Source organism: Impatiens glandulifera, chromosome 4 (assembly GCF_907164915.1).
Source record: "Impatiens glandulifera chromosome 4, dImpGla2.1, whole genome shotgun sequence".
In the NCBI taxonomy this organism is placed as follows: Eukaryota; Viridiplantae; Streptophyta; class Magnoliopsida; order Ericales; family Balsaminaceae; genus Impatiens; species Impatiens glandulifera.
In genome coordinates, this window is record NC_061865.1 from 52,289,960 (window position 1) to 52,308,640 (window position 18,681).

Sequence of the window (18,681 nt, forward strand, 5' to 3'; positions counted from 1 at the left end):
AGATTTGATTTCTATTAACAAAAAAATCACTTTAAATTCAAATTGAAGTGAGAGTCAACTTCAAAAATTGTGCTAATTTTTTACAAATAAAAAATTAAATAGTCTAATTGGGCTATGATGCTTGTTTCTTGTTTTATTTAGTTATCTATTTATTATATATCATTGTTATAGAATTTAATTAAAATCATTATATACATATTTTTTTCTTTATAATATCTTGTGAAAAAATTGTATTGACAATTCTAAAATTAATAATTCAATATTTTCCATCTGATGAATTTATCGTTACAAATCCTATTAAATAATTTAACTTGCACTAAGATAATTAACTAAGTGTCAGTAGTCTCATTTAAGAAATAAAATTTTTTTGAGTTCAATCAATTCATACTAAAAATATTTTGAATAAACGTTTGATCATAATTGAAGAGACTCCTGCTAGTTTTCTAAAATTTAAAAATATTATCAAACAATTTATTATATGAGCAATTGAGCATAAACTTTAATGAAAGAAATCAAAACATATTGATTAATGTTTCAATATTTAAATAACAAGTTAGTGTCATGATTCATGGACACACCTTTTTATAAACTAAAATTCCCACTTGTCAAAATTTCAAAAGAAAACTTTTTGCCAAACTATTTGTAAAAGAAATATTGTCGGTAAGTTGATCTAAAATTTAGTTTAATATTTACTTTTTATTTTATTTCATTTATTATTTTTTATTTTATTCATCTTCAAAAGTGAACTCATAATTGGATAATAGATGTGATATACCTTTTAGAAAAAAAAAAAAAAAAAAAAAAAAAAAAAGGAAAAAAAACAAGTCCACGAATTGACGCGACATGTCATGTAAAAATGTCAAGAAATGTACATTTTGGGTCTCGAAATCCCGAAATGCACGTGAATAAGAGAGAAAAAAATAAAAATGTCCCAAAATGCCTATTTTGGATACCGAAATCCCAAAATGCAGTCCCAAAATGCCCATTTCAAGACAAAAAAATATGGTCCCTAAATGTGTATTTCGGAATGTGGGGCATCGTGGTAGGCCACGTCGGATTTGTGGTCTTACTTTCGCTGCTTCTCTCGCTGAGTTTATCATTTCTCATACTTTTATTATTTTAGGGACTTATCACGATATATCCCATTATTAATAATTAACTCAATTTAATGTTTTTATTGAAAATAGACCTTAAAACATTTCATTTCTTACTTAAAAAAAACTTTCATTGATATATAAATCTTATTCAAGATAAAAATGTGAAATATTTGATAGATAAGTTGTATTGTGGATGTTGAGGTCACATAAGAGGTGGACCAAACTTTCACTAGCGCAAACCAAATGGAAATTATTTCACTGATTGTTCCAATATCACCATCACCAACCTATATTTCAGGTCCCCACATATATATTTTTTTTTATTAATTAAATTGGTATATTATGAGTAATATTTTAGGCCACGATGGAATCCATTATTATTCTTTAAATAATTTAAAATTTTATAATATATATATTCTTTTAAATGATCATTTTATAAAGGCGGTTGATGCAAACCATCAACCACAAATCACAGAAAGAAAAGAATGATATTTAGCGACGGATTCAAATAGTGTCACTAATGACTCTTAGCGACGATAATTGAAACAAAAGATATTTTATTTTTGGTCGCTATTTTCCTCCTTATATATTAATATTGTTTTATTTTTGGTTCAATAGAAATCGGTAAATTAAATGGTTGATATTAGTCCATTTTATGTTGCTTTGAATTTTTAAATGATCTAAATAATCAAATTTTGAAAAGTCAAATGAATTTTAATCTAAAACTCAAACTACAATAATGATTTTTTTAGAGTAAAGTGTTGTATATATTATTTAAAATATTTCATTTTAATTATTTATAAATGTTTTTATTTTTTCAATCCAGTTTAAAATATGCACAAGGGATAATAAGGGAATAGGTGATTGACTAATAGAAGGTATAAATGTTTAAAACAAAATGTAGAATATTTTGATATTTTGGTATTAAAGTTGATGATTTTATATATAATTAATGAGTTAATTTAAAACAATTCCAAAATAACCCACATCAAACAGGCCTTAGAATTATTTGTGGATGACTTTGATTGCACGTGCGCATTCCTTTCTCACTTGTAGTTTGATAAATCTCATTTTAAAATTTTGGTCAAATTCATCAATAGTTTATACACCAAGATGAACTAAATAATATATAAAAACCTTATGCAAGTGGTGGATATTATTGGGATTATGTAATTTTTATTTTTAATACATTTCTAAATAATATAAAGATATATAATATTTTAATATTAAAATTAATAAAAATAAATTAACTTAGATGTATAAGTAAAATGTTTAAATTTAGATTTTTTTTTTTTGTTTAGTCCTATTATAGAGTGGTCATGTGTTGATAAAGAATAATGATAGAGAGCAAATATTTAATGTTATAAATGGTGTCGGGATTGACATGTGAAACACGCGAGTGAACTTGAAATTTAATAAGATAAATTTTGTTTTAAGTCCACTCAGGTATTACCATACCATTTTCGATACTATTTATGACACAAAATTTTCGCATACTAATCATTATTAGCCGTATATCTTAATATTGGTCTTTGTTAAGTTCTTGAAAAAAAATATATAAATTGTAAATGGTATTATTGAAGTTTTTATTCAAATAATTATAATCCTCCATTATTATATATGAAATAATATAAGTTTCATAACTAACTAACTATATTTAATAAATTAATTAATTAATATTAAAATTAATTAGTAGTTTTAATCTAACTAATTAACTGTTTAACAAACTGTTATTATTATTATTATTATTATTTTTACAGTCTTGTAATCATAATTTGATTTTTCTAACCAAGAATTCTATTTCATGTCTGGATGTTTAGAATATTTTTCTTATAAAAAATCTTCTCATCACAGTTTTTATATATTTTTGAACTATCCAATTTATTAAAAAAATATTAAAATATTTTACTTTATTCTTAAAATATATATATCATAATAATTTAACCAATTAAAAATTTAAATATCTTATTTTTTATAATATAATTAGTTTTCTTCAAAAAAAACAAATTAAAATATGGAATAATCAAAAATTTAAAATTTATTTTACCTCATTTTATTTCATATCACTCATTTTATTTAAAAAGTCGGTTAATTTCTTTATTATCCAACCTCAAATAAAATTTAAAATATTCAAGATCAAGCAAACAATAAGTGTCATTTAGAAAATGTCAAAAGCAATTTGGTAGTCAAAAGAGAATTGAATTTGATAGTGGGTAAAACAAATGACACGAGTACTATCTACAATAAATGAAACTTGTGACATATATTAAATATGACTTTATTCAAGATAAGGTAAAAACTATCTCACAAGCTAACATCTGTAATAGAAATACAAAATCCTCTAACACTCAAATTATTCAAAGTAGTGTTCAGATGAACACAAGCTTTAGAAGTAATTAAGGATTTAAATGGAAACTGATTTGATCATCATGAAGTCATGTGATTGTACCTGTAACGTTTTGCCTTTAGTATAGGAATTAATAATTTCAGTTATTTCACATTTATTCAGTTATGCTTATTAAGTTAGGTGTTTTACGTTTTATTTCTTTTCTGACTTTAGATAGCTGCAATTCTTTTTCATTAGTTGTAATCTGTTTTATCTTTATCTTTTGACAATCAGAAATCTCTCTTCATCTGTTTAATTTCCACACTTCATTGTTCATCATTTTCTTGCATTCCGCACAACAATTGGTATCAGAGCGGGTTAGATCCGATCAGATTATCACTTTTGTTTTCTGGCGAGAGAATGTCTTCAATGAATTTGAAAATCGAAAAATTCACAGGGCGGAACAGTTTTGGTCTATGGCAGATCAAAATGCGAGCCTTGCTTAAACAACAAGGCGTCTGGGCACCATTGTCGAAGGAAAAGGCGAAGATAGTTGCAGGTCCTACAAAAGAGTCTTCCTCTGGTAAAATCACTGCTGAGCTTGAGGTCTTGGAAGAGAAGGCGCACTCAACAATTTTACTCTGTCTGGCTGATGAAGTGATTACTGAGGTATCAGATGAAGATACCGCAATCGGTTTGTGGTCGAAGTTAGAGGCTTTGTACATGACAAAGTCACTGACTAACAAGTTGTTATTGAAGCAACGTCTGTTCAGTCTTCGTATGCTTGAAGGTAAGTCTCTTCGTGAACATCTTGATAAGTTAAACACTATATTACTTGAATTGAGAAATATAGATGTTAAGATCGAAGATGAAGATGCTGCATTAATTCTGTTGGTATCTTTACCCAACTCGTTTGAAAATTTTGTTCAATCGTTCGTTGTGGGTAAAGACTCTGTAACTCTAGAGGAAGTTCGGTCAGCACTTCATACTAGAGAACTGCGTCATAAGGCGAGCAGTGAAATTGTAGACAATCAAGCATCTGGGTTGATTGTCAGCACAGTCAACTACAAAGGGTCTGGAAAGAAGAAGGATCAGAAATACAAAGCTAAGGGCCCTAATGCTAAAGACATCTGCAATTATTGTAAAGAACCTGGTCACTGGAAGAATAATTGTCCTAAGAAAAGGGGCAAATATTCTACGGCTGCGATAGCACATAAAGACAGAGACACCGACTCGGAGGAGGACATTGCCCTTGTAGCTAACGCTTCTCTACACCCTATTGATACGTGGGTGTTGGATTCAGGGTGTTCATATCATATGAGTCCGAACAAAGAATGGTTCGATACCTATGAAGATTATGATGGTGGAAACGTTGTCATGGGAAATGATGCCATATGTAAAACGGTGGGTATTGGGACTATCAAAATTCTGACTGATGATGGTAAGATACGGACCCTAACTGGCGTTCGGCATGTTCCTCAACTGAAGAAGAACTTAATATCTTTAGGCATTTTAGATGCTAAAGGTTTCAAGTTTAGCGGTGAAGAAGGAACCTTGTGTATCAGTAAAGGTTCAAAAATAATACTGAAAGGTATTAAACAGAATACCTTGTATATACTACAAGGTAAGACGCTGACAGGTTCCGCTGCGGTCGCATCCAAATCTGTGAATCGGCACCCTGATGTAACCAAGTTGTGGCATATGCGACTTGTACATATGGGGGAGAGGGGGATGCAAATTCTGTCCAAACGAGATCTTCTATCTGGCCACAAGGTTACCAACCTTGAGTTGTGTGAACACTGCATTTTCGGAAAAAAACATCGCCGCAAGTTCAGTAAGGGAGTTCACAAAACTAAGGGCACACTGGATTATATCCACTCTGATTGCTGGGGTCCTGCTCAAGTTGAAGGTATAGGAGGTTATAGCTATTTTGTAACATTCATAGATGATTACTCAAGGATGACCTGGTTGTATCTTCTGAGACATAAGAGCGAGGTATTTAAGACCTTCAAACATTGGAAGGCACTGGTGGAGAATCAAACTGGAAAGAAGGTTAAGAGGCTGCGAACAGATAATGGGCTTGAATTCTGTTCATCTGAGTTTAATGAGTTCTGCAGGGATATGGGGATTGCAAGACATCACACTGTCCGAGGTACACCACAGCAGAATGGTGTAGCAGAAAGGGTGAATCAAACATTGTTAGAGAAAGTTAGAAGCATGCTCTCTAATGCGGGATTGACTAGAAAGTACTGGAGCGAGGCTGTCTTAACAGCTTGCTATCTGATAAATCGTGCACCACACACTGGGATTGATTGCAGAATCCCTTACGAGGTATGGTCTGGTAATGTCGTTGATTATTCTCATTTGAAAGTCTTTGGGTGCACATCTTACTATCATGTTAATGAAGGAAAGTTGGAACCAAGGGCAAAACAGGGTATTTTCATGGGCTATGGAGATGGAGTCAAGGGATATAGAATCTGGTCATCTTCTGAAGGTAGAGTAATCCTCAGCAGGGATGTCACCTTTAATGAGAAGTTTATACTTAACTCCTCTATCAAGCCATCACTTTCTGGAGAAAATAATAATACCGAGAAACAGGTGGAGCTTGAGGTGGCTCCATTTCAAGGGACAACTGACATGACACACGATACTGATAAGCCATCTGAGGAAGTTTATCAATTTGGAGCACCTGAAAGTCAATCTGACATTGCAACACGACCTAGAAGGCAAATTAAAGCTCCTGACAGGTTAATTCATTCAATCGAGGGAAGAAAAATCTCAACTGGTCCTGGAAGTAAGACAATCAGTCCCTCTATAAATGATACTGAAGAAATGGTAAGTTATGCACTTCAGGTAGCTGAAGATGTCATACATAACGAGCCATCTTCTTACAATGAAGCTGTTAATGGTGCTGATTCTGCGCAATGGATTGCTGCCATGTGTGAGGAGATGGAATCACTTCACAAGAATAATACATGGGAGCTAGTTACTTTACCTAAGGGAAGAAGAGTCATTGGGTGTAAATGGATTTTCAAAAGGAAAGATGGAACCTCTAGTGCTGAAGGGACCAGATATAAAGCACGATTAGTTGCAAAGGGATTCAGTCAAAAGGAAGGCGTAGACTACAATGAGATATTCTCACCTGTAGTCCGACACACTTCGATCAGGGTACTACTAGCTATAGTAGCACATCAGAATCTGGAACTCGAGCAATTAGACGTGAAGACGGCTTTCTTACATGGTGAGATTGAAGAGGATATACTGGTGAGTCAGCCTGAAGGATTTCTTGTTCCTGGTAAGGAAACACATGTTTGTAGTCTGAAGAAGTCTTTGTATGGACTTAAACAGTCTCCTCGACAGTGGTATAAGCGGTTTGACAATTTCATGATTGAACATGGTTACAATAGGAGTGCATATGATTGTTGTGTCTATCACAACAAAGTCAGTGATGGTTCTTTGATTTATTTACTCCTGTATGTAGACGACATGTTAATCGCAGCCAAGAAGATGTCGGAGATTCAAAAGCTGAAAGACCTTCTTAGTTCTGAGTTTGATATGAAAGATCTAGGTGGAGCACGAAAAATTTTGGGCATGGAAATAGTAAGAGATCGAGTTCAAAAGAAGCTATTTCTTTCACAGAAGAGTTATATTTTGAAAATGTTGTCTCGTTTTGGGATGAGTACAGCAAAGGCTCTCAATACTCCTGCTGCTGTTACTGATCATTTGTCTGCATTCGCACCCCAGTCTGAAGCTGAGAAGTTATACATGTCTAATGTACCGTATGCTAGTGCGGTGGGTAGTTTAATGTATGCCATGGTATGCACTAGACCTGATATTGCGTATTCAGTTAGTGTTGTTAGCAGGTTTATGTCTCGACCTGGTAAGGAACACTGGCAAGCGGTAAAGCGAATATTTCGCTATCTGAGAGGCACATCCGATGTTGGTCTTATTTATGGGAGTAATAACCAGTGTCTCGTAACTGGTTATTCTGACTCAGATTATGCTGCAGATATCGATGGTAGAAGATCAATGACTGGTTATGTTTACACCCTTGGTGACTCTGTGGTTAGTTGGAAGGCAACATTACAGTCGACGGTGACGTTGTCCACTACCGAGGCTGAGTATATGGCGCTAACTGAAGCAGCCAAGGAAGGTATATGGTTGAAAGGATTAATCAGTGACCTTGGTATCCATCATGATCAGGCAATTGTTTTTTGTGATAGCTTAAGTGCTATTTGTTTGGCCAAAGATCAAGTGCATCATGATAGAACCAAACATATTGATGTTCGTTATCATTTTCTTCGTACTGAGAGGAGAATCAAAGTGAAGAAGATCAGCACACATCATAATCCTGCTGACATGTTCACGAAGCCGGTCCCACTTAGCAAATTCACTCATTGTTTGCTAAATGTTGACAGTTGGAAGTAGCCTGATAAGGCTTTTCTTGTTGGGTGATACTAAGGCAAGGTGGAGATTTGTAACGTTTTGCCTTTAGTATAGGAATTAATAATTTCAGTTATTTCACATTTATTCAGTTATGCTTATTAAGTTAGGTGTTTTACGTTTTATTTCTTTTCTGACTTTAGATAGCTGCAATTCTTTTTCATTAGTTGTAATCTGTTTTATCTTTATCTTTTGACAATCAGAAATCTCTCTTCATCTGTTTAATTTCCACACTTCATTGTTCATCATTTTCTTGCATTCCGCACAACAGTACCCTTATTCTAGTTTTGGTCTAGCTTTATGTGAATTATCTTAGCTAATCTTATTAAGGGGTTGACAAGTTTTCAAAATTGTTTTCACGAGTTTGATTGGGAATGCGATAGATATTTGAAACCGATACAAGAGATAAAAAAAATCAATTTTGATTAATTCTTTTTGTAATTTATGCAACAAGAAAAATGTGTAGATTTAAATAAGTTAGCATCTTTATTAGTCTATTTAAGGATTCTAATTTAAGTAGTAAGAAATTTAAATAGAGATATAAAGGGTTGAGATTTCATGTTCGTTTTCACATAAAGAACCTTGATTGAAGTGTCATTATAACAATCAAATAATGTGTTAATCTTTTTCAATGAAAAAAAGTCGCGATCTAAATAAAACTAATCACACAACTCCATTGGGTATTTCATCTTCATCTTAAATTGTATGTAGGTTGTTTACGAATGAAATCGCTAAATATGTCTCTTTATTATGAACTAATTTATTACTAATTATTTAAATATCTCCAAGAAATTGAATCTGTATGAATCAATGTTATTTTAAAATGAAATGACAATAAAAAAAATGAAGGCATCCAACCCTGAAAGTTAGGATATTGATAAGGTTCATGCATTTTTTTTTTTTTTACTTTGGAGTGGTCCCTAAGGGTCGGGTGATGTACAAATGTAGGGCCAAACTCTAAGAATATATTTAATGGACCAAACATAGCAGTTAGAATTGTACACGCAATTCCATGTCTTTGTGTTAATCTCTAATGTGGGAATGATATTCTCAAGTCAACCCAAACGCGGAGATTACAAGGTGAATATGGTTTAGGGCGTATACAAGAGTGGATATTCGATAATCGGGATTCGAGTATTTTAAATCAGGTTTGTGGTTAAGAATGAGAGAAGCACCGATCGAGTTCGGGTCGGGATGGAAAGTGTGCGAAACTAAACTTGATACCCAATTATATATGTTAATGATTAATGTATATTAAAAATGATAAATATCGTTTAAGCACGAAAACAAATTTCGAAAACAAATTCGATACCCAAATTTATTAATATTAAAATGTATATATATTTATTTTATTTATTAAGGTTTAACCTTACATTTTACCAGACATATCATGTCAATTACCGTAATAACTAATAAATACATAATTTATTTGTTTTACCCTCTTCCATATCAACTTTATTCTTTTTAATAACAAATAAAAATTTTATTTCTCTCATTATTTAAAGACTTTTATCTTTAACTTTTTTTAATAATAAAATATAACTTTACTCTGGTTCTTAGTTTCAACCTTTTACTTTTTAATTATTTTTTCAACATTTATTTTATAGTTTTCTTCAATTATAAGTAACACTAAAGTTAACATTTTCAAACTTTAAAAAATAAGTATATAGATAAATAATGTTTTTATTTAATTATTTTAAATTTCGATATTACTAGTTTTACAGTTTTTTATTATTTAGTAAAATTATATTTCTTAATCTTCAACCTCTACCATTTTAATTGGGTAATGGAATATTATCGAGATTGAATACCCGACGAATCAGGAATGGTGAAAAAATAGAAATATCCTTTGGCTTCAGGATTGATATAATAAATTAAATTGGATTCGATGATGGATGCTTCACTACTCGAACTCGAAAGGCGGGATATTATTGACATCCCTGTTATGGTTCCATAGAAATATTCATTGGTTCTTCTTTTCTTTTATTTGATCAAAAAATTATAGAAAAGAGAGAACAAACCAGATGTATTTTGAAAAATAGATTTCTTACTTTAATATTTAAAATATATAAAATACAAACAGATTACTTAATATAGTAACTTTAAGTTGTTTAACATTATCTATACATGTTAATCTCATTACAAATCTCGTGACCTTATTTCAACATTTTATACCAATTAATTATCTCATTCACATAATTAACTATTCGCATATTACTTAATAAACATTTCATTATCAATTTCGCGACTTCGTTTCGAACATTTTACACCAATCAACAATTTCATTCTACATATTTAACCCTCATATATCTCTCACTCGAACTTTAATTACCAATTTTTGGATTCATACATTGGTTTTTATAATGTATTGCCTTTAATCTTAGACCATTTATATTTAGTTTGTATTTATAACTAACTATATAACTATATGTATTACTATACAATTGATTAATTAACCCTTCAAATAAATTAATATTTGACTTAAAAATTAACATAAATATTTTATTTTAAATATTTAATCTTTCTCACTATTACCTCATTTTTTTAACTTGACTTAATTTTAATATATACATAAATTTCAAATAAAACTAGAAACCATTCAATCTCTAAAATACAACTAAAAAAATACATTTATCAACATTATATTTTTTGAATAGTAGATAGTTGTATGTTTATATAATATCATTTGGTTTATTTTAAAAGTTAAATGATAAGTAGTTTAATTTACCTATATAATTATAGTTTATCTTAGAAGTTAAAGTCTTACATATATTATTTTTAATTTTATCTAAATTAATTATAAAATATAAGAGTGAGAATTTTTTTTATCTATCATGTCTAAACTAATTATAAAATATAAAAAAGAGAGGAAAAAGATTATAAGTATATATATATATATATATACATTAAAATTATAATTTAATAAGTTAAAATAATATTAGTATTTATTTAAATTCTTATTTTATTGAATATATTAAATTATATAATTAAATATATTGAGTTTATTAATCAATATATAATGATATATTAATTTTACATATTATCAAACCAATTTAAATATTGATGTTTGGTGGCTTGTTTTTGTATAATTTTACTTATTTTGTGTATTATTATTTATTTTCTCGCTTTAATTAATATTTAAAAATACAAACAAAATATTAATCACCTAAAAAATTATAAAACACCTCATTATTTTTTAAAATTTCTTGACTCATAATTTCTAAACCACTTGTCCAAAAAATATATAATTGATAAATTTGTTCTCACAACAATATTTCCAATCCAATAATCGGTTTCATATTTTTTTTTGACATTTTGATTGTTTTTACTTTTTATAGTATGCTTCCAGGATGGTTAAATGTTTATCTTTATATATATAACAAATAATACAAACACAATACATCTAATATATATAAATAAAAAAAATAAGAAATCCTAAAAAAAACATATATATATATTGTGTTTGTATTATTTGTTGTATATATTTACTCATATTTATGGTTTGTCACGAATATCACAAGAGTCATAATTTTGATTAAAAATAAAATTATCATGATAACCTGGTAGAACAATTTTAACAAGAATTAAAAAAATGCAAAAAAATATAAACTATAAAAATATATTTTTTTAAGACAAAAATATAGTTGAAACTAGACTGACGTTAGACGGACGTGTGACTTGATACATTTTTCCACCCGTAACTCAACACCGAACTCAAAATAGAATATATGATTCTTTTTTTTGTTTTCATACACCCAAAAAAAAAAAAAAAGATCGGTCGCAAGTCTTTGTCGTGTGATTTATTCAAAAATCGTAAAAAACATAACTAAAAGAAACCTATGTTAAACCTACTATTAATTCTCAATCAGTTGAGATTCGACGGAAATAGAAGTGAGGTAAGTTTGACTATAAAGTTTGATTTATTTGTTTTTAAGATTTTTTCTTGAATTTGCCACACAATTAGTATGATTCTTCAACATTGAAATCATCTTCGAAGAGTGGGGCAAATTGGGCTTTGAGTAATTTTTATTCTCATTTAGTATTAGAATTAAGCCACGGTCAGAGAAGATGTGCGAAGAAAAAAATCTATCCAAGATTCCAGCGTTTGATGGTCTATACTATTACTACTTGAAATGATGAAGACATTTCTTAGGTCAAAGCGATTGTAAGACCTGGTTGAAGAAGGTATTGAAGATACATGTGCTGTTATTGACAATAAGGTTAGAAGAAGCGAAAACAAAAGATTACAAGATAAAACACGACTTGTTTTTGGCTTTAGATAGGACTATATTTGAATAGGTGTTTGACAGAGCTCGGTAAATGTAATTTGGGATCTAGTAAATATGGAGGAAACGAGAGAGTGAAAAGATTGCACCTGAATACGTTTAGAATGGAATTTGAGATTATAGAAATTATGAATTGTGAGACCATTAAAGAATATTTTATCGAAAATCGTGGACATGGCTAACAAAATGCGTAGAATAGAGAAAATGTTGGCGACTCTTTAATGGTAGAAAATGTTTTAAGAACTCAAACAAATAGATTCACATATTGATAATCTCTATCGAAAAGGCTAGAGACACTATAGTCGTTAATTTTATTTAATAGAAACCATCACATGGATGAATCTACCTTTTAGAGTTCTTACACATTTTTCACAATTATAGAGTCACAAACATTTTTCTATTACTACACATTTTATTAGCAATGCACGTTACCTTCGAGAAATATTTTTTTAATGTTCTTATCATTCTTAATTTCCTGAATCTCGAATATTTAGGAGCAAAAACAAATAATGTTTTACTTACGTTATAATCCTTTTTATAAGCCTTTGTTTACGTTATAAGCCTTGCGTTATTTGATTGTTTAACACCGTCATTTCGCTTAGTTGGTCATAGTACTATTGAATCCAGAATCTTGGATAAATCTTTCCTTTCTTTATCCATCTTTATTCTAACTCTTTTCTCTTATGAGTTTTCTCTCTATACTTAGGGTTTTAAATGACCAATTTAACCCAGCTAGAATGAATCAAATTAGCCTAAAATTAAGCAAACTAATAGCCTGTCAACTAATCTATCCTATCTTTAAGCAAATAAATAAGACATGGTCAACAAAGCTTAACAAATAAACAACTATGGCTATTAAAATAAAAAAAAAAAAAATAACTTTGACCCAATCATTTTTAATTTATTCAACCTATAAAATAAAGAAAAATAATAAACTTGAACTCAGTTAAGCAAAAGTAAGTCCATAAATTAACATTGGCATTTGGCATGTGAGTAGGAGAGAGAAATTTTTAAAATGTCCCGAAACCGCCATTTTGGGACCCGAGATGAGCATTTTTGAGATCCAAAATTAACATTTTTGAAACATGGGTACAACCTGGCATACCACCTCGTGAACTTGCTTTTGTTGACTTTTTCGTTGAGTTTCTCTAAAATAAATAACTCTTAGTTAAAAACATTTCTAAAATGCAACACCATCTTTGTTAAGGAGTTAGCACTCCAAATTCGAGAAAAAGACCAAATAAACATACTCATTCACCAAGACTTGAGTGGTCATCCAACAAAATTCAAAACAACAATATTTTAAACTAATAAATTGTGTTAAAGTACCCTCCTCGTTTCTTTTAAGAAATTAGACTAAAAAACTAATCATTAAGTATTAAAAAGTATATAACTTAGGTGGACCGTTGACGGTCGTTATGAGAACATTCATATGGAAGATTGTCATGACCCACATCAATTTCACTTTTCTACTCCATAGGGGTTGTTTTCGTAATTACTCACCCCCTCATGCATAATGCAAGAAGAACCGCGCTAAACATTTTAAAACAGACCCATCTTCTCTATAAAAACTAAAACCTGACCAACCCATCATAATTAATAACACCAGTTTCGACAATGTGTAATTCGCCGGAAGGGTTGCCGACGCCGCCCCTCCAAACACCAGTTTCGATTCCATTCAATTGGGAGGAGGCACCAGGGAAGCCTCGACGACACGATATTGCATTAACCAAACCCAAGCCCAAAGCAGCCAGGTCCCTGGAACTTCCTCCTGCCAAGCAGATGGTATCGAATAATTCATCGCCTTCGCTGATGAAGATTCTGGAAGGAGGCGAGTCGGGAAAGGGAGTGACACACACACTGTCGTTTTCATTTGGGAAGTTGTCGTTTCAGAGCCCAGAGGAGGCTGGAGGTAGCAAGAGGCAGATGAGGAAGGAGGGAATTAATAGCAATAGGTATTATTATATATAAGCTTCTGATGATTAATTACATTACATCGATCTTTTACTTGTTTTTTTCTTCAACAGGTGGAATTTGAGCTCCTGGAGATGGGGAAGTTTCAGGAGAAACGAGGTTGCCGATGGGGGTAATATGGACTTTCTGTCGTCAGTTATGGTAGACGATGAGAATAGCCCATTTCAAGGTCAATGGTCGTCTAATAACGTCAAGAAGACAAGGTTTAACAAACCTAATTTCCTGGTAAATAATAACATTTCTTACTTTATTGAATATCTAGCTAGCTAGCTTTTATTAAAGCAGATAATAAAGATTTTGATTTCAATCCAAACCTTATTTTGTACTTTATTCATGAATATGTTACTTCTTATTCTTCTTTCTTTTCTGAAACTTTAACTTGAATTTGAATATGAGGAATCATATGTATGCCTCATAAAAGACTAGTCTTAGACTTGGAGTGTATTAATTAATATAGAAAATTAGAAATAAACATGAATTAATTATTACCTTAAACAAATTGAACTGATTTTTGGCAGACAAGCATCTACAAGAGCTTTAAGCAGGCCGTCCCATGGAGGCGCAAACAAGAAGGTTCGAGGAAGAAGAAGATGGCAATTTGATTTGGTGAAAATAATAGAAGAATTGTATTGTTTTTATGTGTTGTTTGAACTATATATATATTAAACTTATTTGAAAAAAAAGTTACAACAACCCCACTTCAATATAATGAAAATCGAACTTGAAGTCATTTGCTCTCTTCAGTAAAGACTATTTTCACTTCAGCTAACATTGAGTTTGATAACTATATCTTTTAAACTATTTGAAATTGTATTTGAATCAGAATGTAAAATCATCAAATTTGCAGGCCCATTGGGAAACATTGATCCGGGTCTGGGTTTTGACGATAAACCATCTGATAAATTTATTTGAAAACAGCTGACATTATTCTATGATGCTATCTTAGATTCTCACGTATAAATAAATTCTAGTTTGTCAAAATTGGGGGGCAAAGGAATAAGTTTAACATGGAAAGGCCAAATAGATTTATTTGAAAACATGATACAGATCACTGGAAAAGTGTGCTAGAATATCCACAACTAAAACAGTTCAAATGTATTCATCAAACCTGTTTGATTGCTTTAACAGTTAAGAGACATACAAAGGTTCTGCATCCACCTTTCTTCTGATCCTGCAAGAGAGTAAGAAACCCAATTAAATTTGATTTCACAAGAAGCAAGATTACACTTATAAATTAAAATATATTCCTAAGCCCTAAACCCGACCCAATTTCTACCATAGAAGGTGTGTGTGAATTTCGGATTGACTATGATTCTAATGAAGATTTCAATTATAAAAAAAAAATAAAAAAAATAAGCCAAGATCATCTCATTGCATTAGCTCACCAATTGTCCGGCGCCCATTTGCAGTCAACAGTATCCACCGCATGAAGGCTGTAGGCATGCCTTGATTTTGAAGACTGATTCTCAAAACTGTAAGAAAAAATGTTTACACGGTTATCTTTTTCTTTTCTTTTTGTTGTCTCTCTTTGAGATCGTAACACATACCTTTGATGGATGAGATCGCCATGGATTATAACCAAGGAACCGGATTTAACTTCAACAGACACAAAATCTTTTTGGTCATACACAGGGGAAGGCTTATCAAAATGTACACCATTCTCATCTCTGATAAATCTTCTCACAAGACCATCTGAAATTTCAGATGTTAGTATGATTTTTCTAGTTCTTCAGTTTCACAATAATGAAATTTGTACATGGGTCAAAAAAGGGAAATACTCTTGTGAGATCCAGGAATAGCCCAAAGGCAACCATTTGCGATTGTTGCATCTTCCAGAGCCAACCATAATCCTGTGCATGTAGCTGGTTCCGTATAAAGAAAAGAGTTATCCTGATGTGGCACCACTTCACCGCCAATCCCTGGTTGCTGAAATTAAATTTTCATTAATATGAATCTCTTTTATGATCAGAATCAAGCATTCGAGAGAGGGTTATTACCTTAAATATATACATTGACTGTATAATAACAGGCCTCTTGTACTGTAACGACGATAGAATGCCAGCAAATTTGTCTGAGGCCGAGAAATTTCTAAAGACCGGATCAATCCCATGCAGGTCTACAAACAATATGGAATACAAAAAATGAATATGACTTAGATAATTCAAAAGAAGAGTAAAATGTTCTTTAACATACCATGCCCAACTTTATTAATAGAAAGCGGCTTTGGTTGCTTTAGCTTGCCATCATCATCAAATGCTTTCTCTGTTCAGACAAAATAATCAAAAAATGTAACCCAATTTTCTTCACTGATATTTCATATTAAAGCACTTAAAAATAACATAAACCTTAAGCACTACAAACAGATCCAAGTATTTCATTGGGAAGATTGCAAACTCATAGATACAAGCAGGCATCCAAAGGAAATGAGAAAAAGAATCAAACTTTACACATTAAATCACAAAATGAAGAACAGGAAGCACAAACAAAGCTAGATCATCCAAATGGATTCAATCATCTATTAACAGTACCTTCAAAGAAAAACGAGATCTTTTCAGCACTTTCGAAGAAGTAATCATCAGTGGATTGTTGCTGAAATTTAGAAATAAATGAGGAAAATGTGTTAAGAATGAATTATCCCCAATAGAACAAATGAAAACATGTACAGAATAACTTGATTTATAACCTGGTTCTTCGTGGAGAAGATTGAGGCGGTTGATGAGTAATCGAACTCATCAAGCAACTGTTCCATTCGTTTCCTTAGGCAGTCAACTTCTTCGGAGCTAGCAAAAGATTCCAGCACTAAATATCCTGTAAATTTTTACAGAGAGGTCGTGAAGGGAGAGAGAAATGAATGATTTGAGGAAAAATTAAAGGATATCGAAATGAATTACCGTGAGAATTAAAAAACTGAAGTTGATCGGAGGAGAGACTACCGGCGATTGCCATGGCTGGCGATTCTAGAGTGAGAGATTTAGAGAGAGAATTTAAGCGACTGCAACTTTCAAGGGTTCAACAAGTAATGGAATTGAGCTCGTCTGCCATTTTTTCTTTTATCACCAAACAAAAATTTATATAAAATAAAAACCGACATATTTCACACAAATTAAGGCTATTGATAAAACAAAAAATTTGATAAAATGATTCTAATAAAGTCCGAATTTGCGGGAATGATGAAGCCTAATAAAATTTGTAAAAATGACCACTCCCGTGTGTTAGGATGAAAATAGACTGTTGTGTTGTGACACGTCGGAACCCTAATTCGTCGCAATGGCGGTCGCGTCTCGCGACGGCCATCTCAACGAACTGGGGTTTCGTCAAATCATGCCACAGAACAAAAATTAGGAAGTAATCATTTGCGCAATTTCTATTAGGCGTCAATCATTTCCCCAAATTAAGGCCATTAGGTCATCCCATCAAATTTCCAATAAAACTATAATTGAGTGATAAATAAAATTATAAATAAACAATTTTATTTATATCAATTCATAAGGTCAATTGTGAATTACACTTCACATCTTCCTGGTCATAGTGAATTAAAATCACATGATACATTAATGTGAGTTTTAGACCATCCCAAAAAATAATATTATAATTTAACACTTAAAAAATGTATTTAAATATTAATGGTATTTTAGATCAAATGTCACTGTTAGATATGAAAGTGAGGTAGATGGAGTGGGTGTTGATCTAACTTATTAATTTATATAAAAAAATTAATGATAAAAAATTTACATTATCTTGAAATTGTTTTCATCCTAATTCTTCATGGTAAATCATTCATAAATTATTTTTAGGTCAAACTCACCTCTAATTTTTTAATCTGGTTAAACAAATTGTAAATGGCATATCTTTATTCAAATGAATAGAAAAACATATAAAATTTGAAGAAAAAAAAATTAACTTTTGATAAAATTATATAATATTTTGTATATTTTTTTATTAGTTAATATTAAATATTATTTTTTTAGTATATTATGGAGTAATATGTATAATGTTTTTTTTATATATTTAATTAAATTTTAAATATATCTTTATATGATTTTGTTTGAAATGGATTATTATTCACTCTTTTTTATTTTTATAAATACTTCTTGATTATTTATTTTTATTTGAAATAGAATATAATTTTTATTACTTTCATTAGATGTATTTTTTGTTTACCTATTATAAATTTTATATTACAAATATCATATTTTATATTCATCATTATCATATTATTTATATTTTAATTATAACAAACAGTCATATTTTTCTCTTTCAACAGACAAAATACAAACACACAATATCTAAATATGAATGAAACGAATGAATCACAATCCCGTCGTCGATTTAATCTGCAACACCGTTATATGAAAGGATCTAGGTTTTGCTTACCCATGATTGCATTAAATGATAAAAGTTTTTAACCAATCTAGTCTAATTTTAAAAACAAATCCTAACCCCAAACCTAGATCCAGTTGATACCCTAAATCAAACTGTCCTAAACACTTAACACCCAAATGAAACAAGGGCACAATATAATCCAACAAAACACACACCTTCTTGAGATCTCAAT

At 30.8% G+C, this 18,681-nt stretch overlaps 2 protein-coding genes across 2 annotated transcripts; one reads left to right on the forward strand and one right to left on the reverse strand.

The window, feature by feature from the left end:
• The first annotated feature begins 13,734 nt into the window (after window positions 1-13,734).
• On the forward strand, window positions 13,735-14,811 carry LOC124937084. Its single transcript, XM_047477596.1, has 3 exons — window positions 13,735-14,107; window positions 14,180-14,351; window positions 14,645-14,811. The coding sequence occupies exons 1-3, from the start codon at window positions 13,770-13,772 to the stop codon at window positions 14,726-14,728; spliced, it is 594 nt and encodes a 197-aa protein (XP_047333552.1). The 5' UTR covers window positions 13,735-13,769; the 3' UTR covers window positions 14,729-14,811.
• Window positions 14,812-15,130: 319 nt separating this feature from the next.
• LOC124935847 (phytanoyl-CoA dioxygenase) lies at window positions 15,131-17,178 on the reverse strand. The gene is made up of 9 exons (XM_047476280.1): window positions 17,018-17,178; window positions 16,810-16,934; window positions 16,655-16,715; window positions 16,320-16,388; window positions 16,124-16,242; window positions 15,905-16,052; window positions 15,674-15,818; window positions 15,512-15,598; window positions 15,131-15,297 (listed from the first exon to the last, which is right to left on the reverse strand). Exons 1-9 carry the CDS (start codon window positions 17,070-17,072, stop codon window positions 15,255-15,257), a joined length of 852 nt encoding a protein of 283 aa, XP_047332236.1. The 5' UTR covers window positions 17,073-17,178; the 3' UTR covers window positions 15,131-15,254.
• Window positions 17,179-18,681: the final 1,503 nt, after the last annotated feature.

Bases quoted from the DNA above. Each gene is read 5' to 3' on its own strand.
- LOC124935847 (XM_047476280.1), bottom strand. From the start codon at position 17,072: ATGGCAATCGCCGGTAGTCTCTCCTCCGATCAACTTCAGTTTTTTAAT. The intron at 16,389-16,654 runs GTACTGTTAATA...TTGTCTGAACAG, and splicing joins GATCTCGTTTTTCTTTGAAG to AGAAAGCATTTGATGATGAT. The intron at 16,243-16,319 runs GTATGTTAAAGA...TATTGTTTGTAG, and splicing joins TATTAATAAAGTTGGGCATG to ACCTGCATGGGATTGATCCG.
- LOC124937084 (XM_047477596.1), top strand. From the start codon at position 13,770: ATGTGTAATTCGCCGGAAGGGTTGCCGACGCCGCCCCTCCAAACACCA. The intron at 14,108-14,179 runs GTATTATTATAT...TTTCTTCAACAG, and splicing joins GAGGGAATTAATAGCAATAG to GTGGAATTTGAGCTCCTGGA. The intron at 14,352-14,644 runs GTAAATAATAAC...GATTTTTGGCAG, and splicing joins TTAACAAACCTAATTTCCTG to ACAAGCATCTACAAGAGCTT.